Source organism: Phoxinus phoxinus (genome assembly GCF_949152265.1).
Source record: "Phoxinus phoxinus genome assembly, chromosome: 1".
Lineage (NCBI taxonomy): Eukaryota > Metazoa > Chordata > Actinopteri > Cypriniformes > Leuciscidae > Phoxinus > Phoxinus phoxinus.
Genome location: NC_136876.1, coordinates 28,439,052 through 28,457,248, shown reverse-complemented (window position 1 = coordinate 28,457,248; position 18,197 = coordinate 28,439,052). Strand labels below are relative to the sequence as shown.

The window sequence follows — 18,197 nt, the reverse complement described above, 5'->3', positions numbered from 1 at the left end:
CTTATAGCTTCTTTAACTCAATTGAGTTTAAGGAATATTTTTCTTTTCCAAATATGAAATGTATTTCTCTTAATTTCCCCATAGAACCAAATAAGAAAATGGCTATAGAAACTAGAATTTCTATTTTCCTTCGTGCTAAACCATGACCCCAGTAGATGATACATTGGCAACTTTGAGTATATTTGAGTGTTTTCATCAGTAATACAACATTCCTCTGTGTTCTTTGAGAAATAAAAGAAAACCATCACAGGCACACTGATGTCTCCTCTCCTCTGTCATTCTCTAGGTTCAGACACAAGTTTCTGAGTCCCTTACTGTTGCGCAAGCACTGGCTGATGATGTGGACTGCCATGTGTTTCCATTCCGAAAATTTGGGAAAGGCCGCATTAAGAAAATGAAAATGAGCCCAGATTCATTTGTGCAGCTGGCACTGCAGTTGGCTTACTACAGGGTACTTGTACACGCTACACATTTTGACACAAAAGTGAAAGCATTGATTATGATAAAGATATATTATGTCTCAACATAATGGTTTCATATAATATACATTCCTAAGAGGTTGTTTTTGAGGATAGAACTGCAGCTGCTCCACTTTTTTTGTCCCATGAAATGTGTCCATACTCTAATTGAATAATGAATGCTCAGATGAATACAATGTGTTTTACACATGAAGTTGTCTTCTAGGATAAAGGGACTTTCTGTCTGACATATGAAGCCTCCATGACCCGTCTGTTTCGTGAGGGTCGCACTGAGACCGTACGCTCCTGCTCCAATGAAAGCTGTGCCTTTGTCCTTGCGCTGGAAGCAGGAGAGGTGATGTCAATCCTTTGATTTTTTTTTTTAAATACTTCCTTCTATCGTTCAAAAATATTTTTGAAGAAGAAACTGTTGAAAACCCTATCAGCAGTTCATAATGCACTTTTGTATGCCATCAGTATGCCTCAGCTGACTTAAAAAAGCTTGTTGGAATTTCTTACAGTTGTTCTTACAGTTTCTGTCTTGGTTATTAACAGCACTGTACCAATTAGCTATGAATGCCAGTTAAAAATAACATGAAGGAATCGGTTATCAATTTGTCAGTTAAAAAAAAAAAATGTAAACATTTAAATATAACAGTAAAATAAATTAATAAATCACTTTTCAAATGGTCAAAAAACAACAACATATTTATACAGATTTAAAATGCTAGAGGAACGTTTATTGGCTGTTCCCATATTCAAACTGCCCAATACTTGATTTTTATTAATGTATAAATAAAATAATTTGCCAAAAGAAAAAAGAAAAGCCATTTGTAATTTTTTTTTTATAAAAAGGCTATTTAAAATTGAACTACATTTTATTAAATAATTCAATGAAAAAAGCAGTCTTTTTATTTTTTAATTAATCATTTAATTCATTAATTGATAGTTAATTTCTTCATTTTATTTTTAAGTGCCACTGTCCTCCATAACTGGCATCTTCCTTTTCTGGGTGACTGTGATTTGTGCTCTCATGTAACATCTCACATGCTAATTATTTAATTTTGCCTGCTTTTATTTATAGGACAGAGAACATTGCATCAAGCTGTTCCGGAAGGCTTCCGAGAAGCATCAGAATCTCTACCGCTTGGCCATGACTGGATCTGGCATTGATAGGCATCTCTTCTGCCTATATGTGGTCTCAAAATACCTGGGAGTAGAGTCTCCTTTCCTTAAAGAGGTTAGTGTTTGTAATGGGGAGAGTTGTGTGTTCATTTTGCAGAGTTAAGGATAAGATCATCTTAATAAGCTACCCAAAATGGTTTCCTGAGGTTATATATGCTTTTTTCTTAGATATCTAATTTGACCACTCAAAATCCACCAATGAGTCTTCAAACAAGTCTAATAAATAAATAAATAGAATTGAAAAAATAACTCAACTAAACTAGTGCATAAACATGCAAAACTTAATTGATTGGCAGCAAAAATTAATTGGCAGCTGATTGTTTGTTAAAATGTTCATGTGTGATATAAAGGGGATTCATGGGGGTGAAAAGAGTGCATGCATGTGTGTGCATGAAGTTGTTTGTTTATTTTGTTCATGTGGCTGTACGTGACATGCAGGTTTTGTCAGAGCCCTGGCGCCTCTCCACTTCTCAGACTCCTGTGCAACAGATGGAGCTGTTTGATCTGGTCAACCATCCTGAGTTCATCTCGCTAGGAGGAGGCTTTGGTCCGGTAAGCAGCTGATCAGCACATACATACACATACGGGTAGAAAAGCACTCCTTTGTTCACTGTGTTCGTGTTTTGTTTCTGTGTAAGGTGGCTGATGATGGCTACGGTGTCTCTTACATCATCATGGGAGAGGAAATGATCAACTTCCATGTGTCTAGCAAGCATTTCTGCACAGAGACTGTAAGTGTGAAGCATAACTTCAGAACAATGAATTGCTTGACTTTTTACAAAGATATTTTAATGTCCAGATCATGGCATTATTTTGACTTCTTTTTCTGCACTGCAAATTGGCTTAAAGGGTTAGTTCACCCAAAAATGAAAATTCTGTCAGTAATTACCCTCATTCCAACCCTGTAAGACCTTCATTCATCTTTGGAACACAAATTAAGATATTTTTGATGAAATCTGAGAGCTGGCTCACTCCTTCATAGGCTGCTTGGCAATTTAATTCTGCCAGTTCAGAAAAGTTAGTAAAAACATCGTTAAAATAGTCCAAGTGACAATAGTGGCTCAAGCGACGAGAATACTTTTTGTGTGCAAAAAAACACAAAAATAACGACTTTTCATCTGTTAATTTTCTTCTGTGTGGGGCTCCGTCTCTGAGAGAGCCACGACACGACGCATGCGCGAGAACTGTTCATCTTTGTAAAATTAATCTCCTCAGCTGACATAAGATATCTGACTAACTTTATTGTGATTACACACAATACAGGGAGCTTTTCCTCTCACCACTGTAACGTGCTGCTTTAGACGGGTTGCATTAAAACGTTTCAGCTTTTAGATATCATGGGTTCATAAAGTTCTTTGAAATTATCCATCATATCGTGTTGTGTCCACAAACACCAAGGGTGCTTGTCAGTTTCTGCTGTAAAACATGAACTGGCGATGCTTTGACAGTGGACAATACTGGCTTTTGTGACAAAACGTGTTTAGGGTTCAGTCAATCTTGTCAAGCGCCTATTTCAGATGAGGAGATTAACGTTATAAAGACAAGTATGGTGAGTAAACGAAAATGTCCGCTTTGGCAGAACAGCGTAGACTGAGGATGTGGAGAGTGTCAAAATAAAGGTACCTTTTACATTTACATATTTACATTTAGTCATTTAGCAGACACTTTTATCCAAAGCGACTTACAAATGAGGTCTAAATCAAGCGAGTGAAGAGGCAAACACTTTGCAAGAAGTGCTCAAAATGCAAATTTCAGGCATTGCTCAGAGTAGCATAAGCCAGACAAGGGAGGATTAAAGGAAAAGGAAAGAATTTATTTATGGTAAGTGCTCACGGAAGAGATGAGTTTTCAGTTGTCTTTTGAATGTAGTCAGGGATTCTGCATTCCGGATGAGGGTGGGGAGATCATTCCACCAGCATGGAACAGTGAATGAGAATGTTCTGGAGAGTGATTTTGTGGCTCTCTGTGATGGTACCACGAGCCGTCGCTCATTGACCGATCACAGGCGTCTCATATCGTAGACCTCATATCGATATTTTACGTGTGGCATCGATGCATCGTATCGTTAGAGGTTTGATCGATGCATCGATCCATATCAATGCATCGATCCATATCAATGTGTTGTTACATCCCTGGCCCAAAACTAGCCTAATGACCCTATCCAAATATCAAAACTCAACACATGCCATTCCCATACCTAAAATACATATTTTACATTTGTATGTGTTCTGCACTATTTCAACGTGAAAATCGCATATAGTAGCCTAGTGATTATAAACAGACAGTTTTCATAAAGGCTCTTTCCTCAAACTCATCATCTAGCACAGTATCCAAAATATTTCAATAATATGCGGCAACAGTTTAAAAGTAGGTCAATTCCGCTGGAAAACCTTGGCAACAATGAGTACAAAGTACAAAAAGCAAGTTATTAAAGGGAAAAAAAGAGTAATACATCTGATATAGAATATACTGTAGTTCAGGTTGCAAATTTCAAATGAAAATTTTTATTGTATAAAATGTGTCTAGACTAAATTAAAGAATTTATAGTTCTTAAAGAACTAAGAATTAAAAATATGTGTTATAATCATTTATTATTTAGAATATTAAATAAAATATCAAATAATCTAATTTTGGAAAATCATGATGCACTTGAGTTTAGTAAGGATTAGTGTCCGTAGCTTTGATTTATGCATCTTGTATATATTTTCTGTGCATTTTGTGTTTTGGATCCTCCAGTATCGTTTTTTCTTTATAATATACCCAGAATTTGTTGACTCAGATCTGCATGATGACAACAACATATAATTTAACTTTACCAGCTAGCAGTTGGACAGTTTTTCTCTTCAGTGTTATTTTTAATTAAAATTGAGACTATACAATAAAAAACAAAAAATCTACCATGTAAGTACAGTTAGACTTTAAAGAATTTAGTATTCTCAGATATAACAGGCACTTGGTGTCCTGCTCTGCAAGATAAGTGATTTTATTTCATAATGCGATGAATGGTGTTTTTGTGTTCCCTAAAGTGCAGAACCAAATGATGGGTTATGGATAGGGTTAGGGTGCGGTTGCACTTAGCAAATGATGTCTTTCTAAAATTATGTTATATTTACACATAATCCAGAGTCTCTTGAACTAAAATGCAGTGTTTTATTTTTTCTTGTTCATAGGATTCTCATAAATTTGGCTCTCAAATCAGTCAAGCCATGATGGATCTTATGTGTCTGCTGAACCCAGACTTCAAGGAAGCAACAAAAGCCAACCCTGCCAAACAGTCATAAAATTCTTACCGGAAGACTTGGATGCGCATTTGCTTGAAGATTGGTTTCTATTTATGTAATTTGTGGATTTTATATTTAATTATTTAGGTTTGAGCCTGCTATATATTGGAGCTATCTTAGTGTCAATGCTGAAAATAACTAGTAGAGTTTCTGGTTTTGCTAATTGTTGCTAATTTGCTGTGGCGTTTTCTGTATACAATATATCACTAAAATAGGTGTCCTGAGGAATTACGTTTGTCTGTCTGATTGCCGGCTCTTTCTGTGTGGGTTCAAGTTTGTTGACATATTTGTCTTTCTAGGGTGTGGTTATGAAGATATGCTGTGTAGTTTCAGATAGAGCTTTAAATCTCTCACAACAGCTTTCATTCTAATATGTTCTGTTATTTGTATTACTGTGAGAAAACATTATGTGCAAAAATGTTACCTTTTGGTACCTTAAAGGGACAATTTTTGTAACTTATATTCCCCCAAAAGGTGCAAATTCATACCGTAGAGTAGTTATATGCACCCTAAAGGTACTACTACCAACCTTTTAGGGGTAAATAAGATGCAAAGTGTTTCTTGTAGTGTAGTGTAGCTTTTAATGTGTGTCAAATTTCATTGTTTTGTAAATTAATTTGAAGAGAAGATTATTTTGCTGGCAAGGAAGATCCCCCCTCCATTTAAGAAATGCTGCTGTGCTTTTTTCTTTCTTTTGGAATATTAGACACAAAATGTCTATAGCACCTGTCAGATAACACTGAATTGATCAGTTGAGGAAATTACTTCTGTCTCTGTAACCAAAAAAACAATCAATTATAGCATTCTCATTTGCGTCGATGTCCGGTGCTCTGCTGAAATTGTGGTGCCGTGCTAACCAGACAAACCTTGAAGAAGAACAAAATCTGCGTAACGTTATCTGGACAGGCACTGGTTCAGAAATGACATGACGTCAGTCTCTTGGCAGATGTTTAATGGATCAACTTGCCAAAAGGATGATGTCAAAGCAGTATTCATAATTTAATATTAAATGAATCTGCTTGCTGACAGCTGATGCAGCTCAGTAAAGCTATTAGAGAATTATTGGGAACTGAATTGCAGCATACTTTTTGTGATTACTATTAAAGTGATATCCGGATGGGATATTTGTTTTTAATGACGCTACAAGTTTAATTAAACCATCAAAATGAGGAACTTTTTATTATTTTCCAAATATTTTAAATATGAGGAAAAACAAAACTCTAAACTTGGTTAAAGTATTTATCTGTCAAAATTAATTGGCAAAAAAAGGCAAACAATAGCTACAGGTTTTTATTTTACTATATGCAAAAAAAAATAAAATAATGCATACGTTGATTACAACACAATCAGTTATTAATATTTTGTTGGTTCTCTCATTTTTGCATGCGTTCATTTTGTTTGTATGACAGCCAGGCAAAAAATTATGTCAGCAAAATGTTGCATGTTTCATTGCGTTATCACAAATAAAACAAACAAGACGAATGTTTTTAATAATATTCAAATAAAGGGTCATTCGAATAAATGTTGATTTTTTCCATCACTTTTGGCCACTAGCCTACTTAAAATATAGCAACGTGTTGTTACCGATTTGTACAGATTTTAGGAACAACATTGAATTGTTCTTGCATTGTACTATTCAATTATAGCTACTGTAATTTGTAATTGTCATTATATTTGCCTTTCAAATTGCTTGTATATGAGCATCTCAGGGAAACATGACTATGTGTTCAAGCAGAGTTTGACTTTCTTTTACCTCTGTAGGTGACAAACTTAACTGTTGAAGCGACACTGTAGGTAAATAAGGTCAATGGTCAAATAAAATTATATTGCTATGAATAGATTCCTGTGATCTATTTCCAACGTATTGCTTTTAAATTACACGTTGCTAAACACAAAAAGTTTTATTGACTGAACTACAGCAAACGGTACCGCGAAAGGGGGAGGGGACTTTCTCCATTTGTCAATGAGCATATTGCGCCTAAAGTTGCGGTTGGTTTTTAAACACCACTACTCTTAACACAGTAAACCCACTCAACGTACGAACATCGTTTACTCTAAATTAACAATGTCATATTCCACTCCGTCACTTTCTCCCGCTTCCTGTATGGTATTTTAGGGGGATTTTAAACTCAGCAACACAAGGGGGCTCGTATAGCTTGAGGCAGGAAAGCGAAAGTATGTTGCAGATGAAGACAAGGCGGCTGAAAGGTAAGGCGTTTATTTGAGAGAGTGCTATGTATGATTTTCGAACTAACATCTCCATTGTGAATTTATTATTATAACATTTACTTATTAAATATTAATATAAATGATAAAGCTATTGTTTGGGTAGTCATATATTATGCTACTATTCCGGATTTGTCTGTCCTGTTTTGGCGGCTGTTTGATTTGTAAAGCCGAAAGTTACCGTATTGGTAGGCTATTAACATTGAATGGAATTGCAACTGAGGTTTTCGTGCCACTGACACGCGCTGTTGCCCGGCTGCTGCACAGCTGGTGACGGCCGGTAAACGTGTGGAGTTTTTGTTTGTTTGTAATCACACAGTAGCCTACTGACGGTTCAGATGCATTATTAAACAATGTATGTCTGATGTTGCATGCTTATAATATTGCATAAAGTCTACCTCCAGGACATGTAGCCTATCCATTGCAGTGGCCGAGGTCATCGAGCTGTTTGTCTGCATGTATAATATAGTGTTATCGCTGTCTAAACAGTTGTCTGTTCATTGTCCTTTGTGTGAATGAGATCTATCGATTCATGTCGCCGCCGGTTTACTAACGGGACTTGAGAGAGTTTTGAGTGAGGGCTCGGGTAGGCTACTGCCATTCCTATTCAATATCTGTAGAACATGTTACAGTCTAAAAACTTCTACCACTGACCATATTAAAGGCTGGCTATTTGTGTTTGTGGTGACAACAAGCAAGCAGGGTCTTGGGCCAGAGGTCACTCAAGCCCACAGGCCTTCATGCCGTCAGTCTTGAAGGTCTGGATACGCGAGACTGTCAGTGAGATGATCACATCATCTGTTGTAGGGCTAATAATAAAATATTAAAAATTCTAAATAATGACTAGACCTTGGCTTTATTTAATAATGCAATAATATTAGAAAAAGCATGCAAACTTCGTCTGTAAACTGTCATTATACGATCTTAAAGTCACCATGAAATTGCAGTATTTAGGCTATTAAAAATTATTTATCAGTGCACATCATTATTATAATTTTAAATTTCATGAGTGCTCAGTGACATCTGTTCTCATCTCTGATGACTTGTTGACTGGCGTGAAGTGAAGGAGGGACAACCTGTTGCAAACCACAAACATCCAATTAATTACCCATAGACAAAAATAAGTCCCATCCTACTTTTTCTTTTTCAAGGAAGCATTTCAATGGATATATGTCACAGGGAAGAAAAGACATTCGCAACTTCCATTTCATGCCGCCTTAAAACAACTTTAGCAAACAGCTACATGTCTATTTAAGTGTATGGTAATACATAGTTGCATTTGTAGGTGTGATTACTGTACAGTTCTTAATGTGTTTATCCACACATTTTTTTTTTTGTGACAGCTCCAATTCTCTTTTTGTTAATATGCACTAATTGCCATGCATTATATAAGGCTTAGTGAATGAATAAACAAATGAGTAAGCAATTATGAAAATGTTTTTCTTTTCAATATCAAACTTTTCGTCCCTATTGTACCATAACTTTAAGAGGCATGTGCCACTGAAAATGCTTCACAGACCAGCGGGCAATTGACCAGCGGCACATGCCATTTGCAATATGTCATTGGATGTGCCACAACTTCCAAGTTCAACAGCATGTGCCAGTGTCATCAAAATGTAAAGTGCCTAACACTAACCCTGCAGTTTCACAGACAAGGCCATTGTTTTGACTCAAGATGTTGAAAATCAAGATGATTTTTTTTTTCTAAGGCATGTTTATAAAAGCTACTTAAATGTCCTAAATGAATTAAGGCCTAATCCTGGCTAATACTGTCTGTGAAACCAGGCCTAAATGTTAAAACCCTTGTGATGGATCAATATGACACTAATCTGTGCTGTAGTGAAAGGATCCAGTGCTTCATTGCACTTTCATTGATATTTGAGTCCCTCTGGTTACTTTACAGGTATTAATGTGGCGTAATTCTGTGTTTCTCAAATCCAGTCCATCGCGACACACCTTCCAGATTGTCTGGATTATTGTCTCAATAATTAAAACACCTAAATTAACTCATCAGCTTTTTTGTGTGTTGAATAGGGAGACGTCTGTAACATTCTTGGAGGTGATGGGTCCCGAGGACTGGAGTTGAGAAATCAGATTTTGTGTAATCACATCATGCATGCATTTGTCCTTGATGTTAATGCTGAAATTATGTATACTTGGTTGACAACTTCAGAGGATTTATAACTCTTTCCAGTTCAGTAATATTAGTGTTGGTTAATACCCTTGAAGTTGCTCATTTCAAAGGTATCATTGCTGCTGTTATACATGCTCTGTGTCCTTTAAGTGAAAATCCATTAAAGTTACTATAGAGGCCACTAGATGTTTTGTTTTTCTCTGTGGAACCATTAGTCACAAAGATAAAAGAGACAGTGCATTTGTCTTGACGAATCAATAAACCAAGTCCATTATAGAATGAGCTAATCGTTTTAAATTTATATAATCTTTTTTTTGCCCATCTTTGGTGTTGTCATTTCTTAAATACTTTCTCTCTCGCTCTGACTCTCTTCTATGTTCCCCATGTTATGCATCCAGCAAGGCAAAGCTTTGTGTTGTATGGAGCTGAACTCTGATGGTTAACAAACCACCGTAATGATTGGGAAAGTCTGGATATGCATCACTGTGAGTTATAATCATAACACATAAGTCTTTGCTAATAGTGGAGGTCCGAATGAAATGTTTAAGCCTTTCAGTGAGACGTAGTGTTTAATTTTTTTTAAACAGTGCCTAGTCATGTGTTTTACAGACTTATAAGGCAAATTATTTCAAATGATAGCTGTCCAGAGAAGGAACTTGATTGCTTCTCTTTCCCTCACAGGCATTTTCATCCATCACATATATTCATCATGCCCAATCTGAATGCATGCTTAATGATTTGAAGATACATCTGGTGAGTCTATCCTTCTAAGCTTTTGATATTTTCTGCTCCACACATTCAGTATTCAATTCAGTCTAAGGTTAAAATATATATTAGAGTTCAAAGGTGCAGCACGCACATCCAAAACTGTCTGATGAAGGGCTTGGGCCCGAAACGTTACATGCGGTGAGCAATCATTAAATTTGCCTAGGAGCACTTTCTGGTGTGCGGACTCATTGTTTACCTAAAATATATATTAGGCCACTGTAGGTTAAAAATGACTGAAACAGTGGTTCAGACAAGTGAAATTAGGGCTTAGAAAGGCTCTAGCATCATTTGTTTGCAGATGCCACTTGGTTTGATATTTTGAGTGTAATGTACTGACATTTCTACAACAAGTGTTATCCAAGTACTTGTTGAGGTCACTGTATATACTGTACAGAAATAAGCTTAGTGAAGCCATGCAATAATCAGGATAATCTACAATCATTGTAAAAAATAAAATGAACCACTTTAAGAAAGATACAAGATGATATCCTAATCACCCTTTTAGATGTTTATTGTATGATTCACTATATATACTGACTGTATGATTCCTTAAATATGTACATTATGTATACATGTATTGTATCTTCTTTGAATCCTCATAGTATGATGAGTTGTTGGAAGACCACATATTTGAGATTAAGATATTCCCATCTGAAACGAAGGTAAGAGCAAACAACATAAGATGACTTTTATTTACTTATTTACTTTTATTAGTAGTAGAGTATAATAAACAGTATTAGCCACTTGCGATGTTGTTATCCCACATGTATTTGCACAGAAAAAGACAGAAATATTATATATAACCATTTATTAACTTCAGCCACAAAACTGCAATTATCAGTCAGTCTACTGGTATGAATTTTAGTTTAAATAATTGAGTTTGGTAAATAATAATGGTTATGATATTTTCCTGTTTAATCAGTGTGTCCTGTGTGACTGTTTTATCAGGAGAACGAGCTTCTTTCAGTAATAAACACTCTATGTTCATCCTGGACTAAAAATAAGAATAAGGATAATAATAAATTCGAGATACTAAAAACTTTTAAAATAATGCTATCGGTGAGTATACTTCTTATTCTGTCATTCTGTTTTGAATATTAAATAGAATCATTTCTGACGGCATGATTTTCCTGTTCTTCTAGAAATTTTTTCAAAACAATTTTGAAATGATTTGTGCGGATCTCAATTGCACAGATGCTTACACATTAAGCTGGGTTAATGCAACCGTATTTGGTGATATGTATAGAAGATCTTGCAATGGATCAGTATCAGGTATGGACATTTAACCTTTCATCATTTACCCTGTTTCTTTCCCTTTTTGCACAACCTTTATTCATTCATAGTCAATGGCCACCATAAATCTCATTGGCAATTCTATTAATAATAGATGTCCATCTATTAGTAGCTGAAAACATTTAATAAGCCAAAATATTTAATATACAAACAACATTGCATGGAGTGGTAAATATGTAGTTATGAATGAAAAATGCAATTTTGCTCACATTCTCTCACTTTTCTACTTAGATCTGAAATGTCCATCAAAAAGTAAGTTATTTGAGACTTTGTCTCCCTTGTATCCACAATGTATCTTTTTTTTAACTCTTTCTAAAGAGGAGTTGTTGTTTTGATCACCCTTTAGTTTCTCACTATTAACCATCTATTACCTAAGACTTTTGCCGCAATAAACTCCTAATTACTGCGTATTAATAGTCAGTAAGGTAGTTGTTAAGTTTAGGTATTGGGAGGATTAAGGGATGTAGAATATGGTCATACAGAATAAGGCATTAATATGTAATTTATAAGTATTAATAAATAGCCAATATCCTAGAAATTTGCTTGCTGATAAGCAACTATTTAATAGTGAGAATTGGCCCCTAAACTTAATTGTTACCATTCTTGCTGAACCAGATATGAAGCTGAAAACGGTGCTAAAAAAAGTTGTATTTAAACGATAACTGATTATTTTTTATACAGTATACCAGTACACAAACTGTGACTGATGTTGGGTCATGGAATTTGGTCTGGATGTTTCTAGTAACTCACTAGAACTGTGAGCTGTGAACAGTGAACTGTTCAATTTGAATTATTTCCATGAAACTGATTTCTATAGCTCTCTGAGCACACACATTATTATACATTCATCTCTGTGTGCTGTAGCACAGAAATCATTGCTATTTGTTGAAACTATGTGTAATATACTATGTTTTTTTAATCACATAGGCAAAACAACGATCAGCCCAATCATCACTGCTGTTGAAAGTAAGCTTTTATTTTTTTATGCAAACACAGATATTTTAACTCATTCACAAGTTTTACAATTTTAACAGCTCATTAAGGTGCATAATAATATGAATATTTATGTATATGAATATAAATATTTAAATCAAAGTTTTATGTTAGATCTAACTATTTGAAACTACATGAACTAAACAACCACTACTAAACAAACCCAATTAATAATATGGTGACAACTAGCCACAAAGTATCTCTTTTTCTGTCTGCTCTTTTTGATACGCATCTCTGGGTTTTTTACTTGTTGAACCACATATGAACCTGAAGATAATGCTTGGGTAAAACTTCATATTCAAAGGATAACTGTTTATGTTGCTGTTGCAATAACACAAACTGTTGTAATTTACATGCGTTTGGCTTTTAAAAAAATACATACTGTATTCTTACAGTACAGATTTTGTCAAAAAAATGTGTACATATATCCACTTTCTGAGCACATGTCTGGTATTATATTGTTCTGTTGAATCTAACTGTAATATACTCTGTTTTCTACTAAATCACACAAGACACATTTTTTACAACGGTCGATTCAATCACCACAGCTCCTAAAAGTAAGCAAAGTCAGTATTGTATTCACATACTCAAATTACAGCGAAGATGCTTTGACTGTCATCTGAACTGACATCATACCACTTCTTCTAATATAGGCTCACCATCTTTAACAACGGTCAGCCCAAACATCAATGCTCCTGAAAGTAAGCAAATTCAGTAGTAAAGACATCAATGCCCGGTTTCACAGACAAGGCTTAAGCGCACGTTTGAGCTGTTTTAACTGAAAGCTACTTGAACTGGCATATCTTAAAATATTTCAGTGCCATTGTTTGGTCTCAAGATGTACACCTGTAATGTTTATTTTTTTCTAAGGCACGTTTATAAAAGCTACTTAAACGTCCTAATTTAACTAAGGCCTAGTCCTGGCTTAGTCTAAGCTCTGTCTGTGAAACCAGGCCCGAATCTGTAGAGTTGCATAAAGACGATTATCATTGTCTGAAATTAAGTACATAGAGACTATTTGCATTTAATAGTAAGCATTAAATCCTACCTTTGTTTAGAAAAATAACAGTACAAATTTGATCAGATTTGAATAAAACAGAAATGTACCTGCAAATATGCTTGCTTTGCTCATATGTGGAGATCAGTCTTTTATGGCCTTATTTAATTCTGTTTTTAATGTGAATAATGCAATATTTTGTAGATTCGTCAACCGTTTCATCAGCATCTGCAGAAAGTAAGTTTGTCTCTTGTGAGAGCAGCTTCATCTGTAATGAGTAGCATAATGCCTTCAGTATTCACTCATCAGACACTTTATAGGACTGGGGCTACAGTGGCGTTAGTCTTAGAAGAAAACGTTCTATATAGAATTCTGTCAGGCGCAGAACTATTTAAGGGGGTTCCAATCATAGGATCATTTTAAGGATTTAGTAGTTAGTAATTCATTACTTCTATTACATTTTATGAATTAAACATCTCGTAAACAAACGTTATCACTAGAAAAAAATTAAATAAAACGTTAAACATGTTTTTGAAACATTAAGTATTATGCAATCATTTAAGATATTTCTTATATAGAAACTTTTTGGCATTAAGGTTCTTTAACATTGAGTCAAGAACCTTAGGATTCTATATAGAACCCCATAAAACCTTTTTCTAAAAGTGTAGAAGGAGTGTAATCCAGTGTGGTCTGGAGCAGGCTATCCGTCATATTGTGCATATATGAGCGAGAGTGTGTAAATCATCGGGTTTTGAAACACTAGTACAAACAGTCATGCCATGGTCAAAGTCAACAGTATACAAACTCGTACTCATTGACTTGCTGATGATTGGCTGATTAGATATAGCAGGTGCACTAACACAATTTCCACAGTTTGTGCATTGTCACTTATTGCTAATCTCACTAATATAGCCATCACCACTAATCACTAACATTGCAATAATTACAAAAATTTTGGTTCAATAAAAACTACTATCGATTTTTTCCCCCCTATTAACCATTAGATCATCTTTAAAATCACAAGCCAACAAATCACACATTTTATAATTGATCATGAATTCTCATATCACTGTATCATCTTTTAAGTTGACGATGGCTTCTATATCTCATGCTTTTGTATGGTGTTCCCTTTTATTACAGATAAAGCATTAAAAGAATCTCATCAGAGTAAGTGTGAGAGCTGTGGGTTTTTCTGACCAATTATTTTTTGCTTGCCATTCTTCTCGCTCTCCCTGCAAATCTCTTTGTAAACCAAAATATTTCATCTTCTTTTTTCAAGGTACCATTAAAACATTTTCTGGAGTCCTTTTTTCCTCTCTACTACTGAATATTGGCCTATTCCTGTTGGTGTTAAAACATTCCCTGGTAAAATGTTCTAAGTATTAATGTGGCTTGTGAGTTTGTATGAAATTAAAGTAGGTTATTTTAGGTAAGGCTTTTTAACATCAGATATCCTACTTTTTTGTCTAATATTATTTATTTATTTTTTTACAGAAAAAAAAGACTCCAGCTGAGCAGGTGAGGCTCTCTGCTGGCCATCTCTAAACCAAGATGCTGTAACCACCCAGGTTTAGGGGGTTAAGCAGTTTATAGCTTAAACTTAAGCTCAGCACACAGTACTCATTAACTTGAGTACTGTGTCATTTTCTTTTGCTTTAAAGGGACAGTTCACTTTTCATTGCGACGGAAGTGAATCAATCAAAACTAACTTTAGCTGGAAAATATCTTTATTCAAGAACCGCTATAAAGCCAAAACAATCTCTGTTACCTGAAATGATCCGTTTATCACTGTAAAGCCGCTTTGAAACAACATTGTTAAAAGCACTATATAAATGAAGATGACTTGACTTAACTTGACTTTTAAATAAGATATTTTGAAGAATGTTAGTAACCAGACAGTTGATGGTACCTTCTATTGTATTTTTTTCCTACTATACAAGTCAATGTGTGCCATCAACTGTCTGGTTACCAACATTTCAAATTAAGTACATACAGAGTATTTATACATTGCACACTGAGCATTTCTTGCTACCTGTTCAGGGAAAACTATAGTAAACATTTGATCAAATTGGAAATTAGGGGAAAAAAAACAATAAATGGAAATAATTTATTTGCTATTTTGCTTACATGACAATCTTTTTTAGTATTATTTTAACTTTTATTTCTTTAGAAGGAATGTAATATGTTGTAGATTTGTCCACCACCTTACCAGGAACTTCCATTAATGAAGCCAGTAAATGTGTCTCTTATGAGAGCAGATTTTGCAGTGATGAGTAATACCTTTAGTTGTGACCAACACAATTTGTAAGGTAATAAAGATTTTTTTTATTTTTTTTTACAGACACCTGTTGAGAATGAGGCCCTTAATTCGGCGATTTAGGTAACACCAACTTTGTGTCACAGTTCTGCAAGAGATAGGACCCAAATGCAAATGAGCAGACAAGGTTTTTTTATTTACAAGACAGAAGACTAGAGACAGCAGAGAGAGTGAAGCGTGAACCACAGTTCAGACAGTAGGGCAGGGCAGACGACACGACGACAGGCAGGATGGGTGACCACTGAGACGGCAGGAAGATGGTGATGACGTGAGTGCAATAGAGGCAGCTCCAAAGCAAAGACCAGACAGGAACACAAGGAACTCGTAGCTCAATGTAGATTTCAGATGTTGCACCAGTCTTGCCGCTAGGTAGAGGCGAACCAGAGGCTTGAAACAGAAGCTAGATAGCTGCACCAGTCAGGATGCCAGGCAGATAAGAGTCAGGGGACTCAGGATACAGGGCAGGAACACACAGAAGAACATACAAGATATAGTAATAGTTAAGAGAACCAAAATAAACCCGATAAGATAATGACTAGAGAGTAGAGAAACTAAAGTAGAGAAATAAATATAACAAAAGAAAACTAACGAGAAAAGTAAAAAAAGATCTAAGATCAAAAGTAAAGTCTGTAATTGCAAAAGAAAAGCAAGTCTTCCACTAGACAAGGAAATAAGAACTGAAGAAAATAACTAAAATTAAAATTCTAAAACAAAAGAGAACTCAAACTAGATTATATAGATTGAGAGCAAAAGCAAAGCAAAACAGAAGCGGAGACAAACAAAATAGCAACAAGTATAATGGGAAAGATTAAAGAAAAAACTAGATTAAGTGCTAAGATAATTTCCAGAACACAAACTGGAAAACACCACAAAGTACATACACAAAACGAACCAGCAAAGACATAAGGGAAAGAGGCACGATATAAAGGGACCTGAGCACAATTAGTAATAAGATGTGTACTAAACAAGGTGGCGTGGTAACAGGAAACAAGGAGGCGGGCATATGGCAAACACAGACCAAGACAGAGCCATGTGCTCAAACACAAGACAAACATGAAACCATGACAACACAGACAAGGCTGCCTGGGCAGAACCCAGACATGTTGTAGCTTTTGGAAAAGGGTTACAATGTGCAGGATACATATCAAGTTTTTACAACCTGGACATTGTTCTGCCATGTACACATCACATTATAGAGAAGAATGTTTGATTAATCACATTCTTCTTTCTCTCTCTCTCTCTCTCTCTTCTACCCTGCAGTAAATTGACATTTTACCACTTCAGTAAGATGGACTTTTTTTAAGCTGCCCTCTTCTAGTTTTTTAGCAATAGAGGTTATGCATATATCTAATCTGTTTTTCTGTCAACAGTGTTTGAAAACAGTTAATCCATGCTATTCACCTGCCTTGTTCCAGTTGACTGCCTGGAACGTTTTTTTTTTTCCAGCCAGTTTCTTGCTTCCACATGTGCATGGCACAGTGCTGTCTTTGAATCTTTGACTGACATAATCCTCCCAACAAGTACAGCATTATATTCTCAAACATGTCCACACAACCTGTTTATTTCCATTTCTAAATGTGATTGTCTTGAATTTACCTCCATAACGGTTATCCTTCATCTGTCAAGTTTATTTTATGCAATATATGTTTAAGCACCTCTACTCATGGTTTTTGAAGTCGTCATTTGTAAGTCGCTTTGGAAATAACGGTGTCTGTTAAATGATTAAATGTAAATGACTCAGTGTGCACTGTGATGATCCTGTCAGTTATGATATGGATAAAAAAATAAAATATATATATATATATATACTCTTCAGTGCTCAGGCCTGGAATGGTTGTGCCAGAGTTTCTTTAGGAAGGAACGAGAGCCAGGAAAAGTATTTACAGCTATACTGCTACAATAAATCTAATATATCCTGTCTTTTTCAGCAGTTATTTTTTTTATTGTTTATTTTATGCAATATATGTTTATATTTTGGTATGTTTGTGTGTAAGAGAGTTCTGGGTATCTCAGAATGTTTATTGTATTTTAATGATCTTTTACTGATGCTTCTGTGTATGTAAAAGTGGCTATGGCAATTGTTTGCTGCAAAATGCACACAATAAAACAAGAAATATGATGTGTATCTTGAACCTCATTTAATGGCACTAAAAAGTTCTCATAAAAATTTTTAATGACATTTTCATTTTCTTTGTCTTCATTACCAAGATGTAGTTATGTGTTTGTTTGCTACCATATTATAAATGTTTTTAACTCCATATTCTCATTTAAAATCACTAGTGGGTTCACAAAGAAAGAACTAACCATATTGAAATCATTCTTTGTCCAATAAAATACAAAACAAAAACAAACCAAAATTCAGAAAAAAAGTGTTGAACAGTTTTTGTTTGTTTTGTATTACTTGTTTTATTAAATAAAATAATGCCTGATTTAATTAAACACAGCCTTTCTTTCTCTTTTAAAGGGATAGTGAACTTTTTTCTTTTTTTTAAATTCAACTTTTATAAAAACATTAAATTCTACTTCTTATTTCTAGTGATTGAAT

At 34.9% G+C, this 18,197-nt stretch overlaps 2 protein-coding genes across 6 annotated transcripts in view; both read left to right on the top strand.

The window, feature by feature from the left end:
- Positions 1–6,044, top strand: part of cpt1a2b (carnitine palmitoyltransferase 1A2b) — a 37,737-nt gene extending 31,693 nt beyond the window's left edge. Inside the window, exons 15-20 of the mRNA XM_079630674.1 lie at positions 287–451; positions 685–813; positions 1,543–1,698; positions 2,082–2,195; positions 2,282–2,374; positions 4,814–6,044. Coding sequence (XP_079486800.1) covers positions 287–451; positions 685–813; positions 1,543–1,698; positions 2,082–2,195; positions 2,282–2,374; positions 4,814–4,924 — 768 coding nt within the window. The 3' untranslated portion in view covers positions 4,925–6,044. The remainder of the gene's footprint in view (positions 1–286; positions 452–684; positions 814–1,542; positions 1,699–2,081; positions 2,196–2,281; positions 2,375–4,813) is intronic.
- An 825-nt stretch (positions 6,045–6,869) lies between these two features.
- On the top strand, positions 6,870–17,830 carry LOC307007208 (uncharacterized protein). Of its 5 annotated transcripts, XM_079628966.1 has the most exons (17): positions 6,870–7,132; positions 9,683–9,769; positions 9,966–10,037; positions 10,655–10,714; positions 11,001–11,111; positions 11,195–11,324; positions 11,577–11,597; positions 12,273–12,311; positions 12,851–12,895; positions 12,992–13,039; positions 13,540–13,572; positions 14,476–14,502; positions 14,615–14,700; positions 14,830–14,853; positions 15,677–15,715; positions 16,913–16,935; positions 17,023–17,830. In XM_079628966.1, exons 2-15 carry the CDS (start codon positions 9,740–9,742, stop codon positions 15,713–15,715), a joined length of 765 nt encoding a protein of 254 aa, XP_079485092.1. In that variant the 5' UTR covers positions 6,870–7,132; positions 9,683–9,739; the 3' UTR covers positions 16,913–16,935; positions 17,023–17,830. The 5 variants fall into 5 exon arrangements, with proteins under 5 accessions (XP_079485092.1, XP_079485093.1, XP_079485096.1 ...); XM_079628969.1 differs by lacking the exon at positions 14,476–14,502 and having other exon boundaries at positions 6,887–7,132; positions 13,540–13,587; XM_079628968.1 differs by lacking the exon at positions 14,476–14,502 and having other exon boundaries at positions 6,934–7,132; positions 12,851–12,904; positions 13,540–13,587.
- The last annotated feature ends 367 nt before the right edge of the window (positions 17,831–18,197 follow it).

What these genes read in the sequence shown, in the direction of transcription:
- LOC307007208 (XM_079628966.1), top strand. Translation starts at nt 9,740, where the DNA reads ATGATTGGGAAAGTCTGGATATGCATCACT. An exon ending in AAGTCTGGATATGCATCACT is followed by an intron (nt 9,770 to 9,965) that starts GTGAGTTATAAT and finishes TTTCCCTCACAG; the next exon opens with GCATTTTCATCCATCACATA. An exon ending in CTTTTAAAATAATGCTATCG is followed by an intron (nt 11,112 to 11,194) that starts GTGAGTATACTT and finishes CTGTTCTTCTAG; the next exon opens with AAATTTTTTCAAAACAATTT.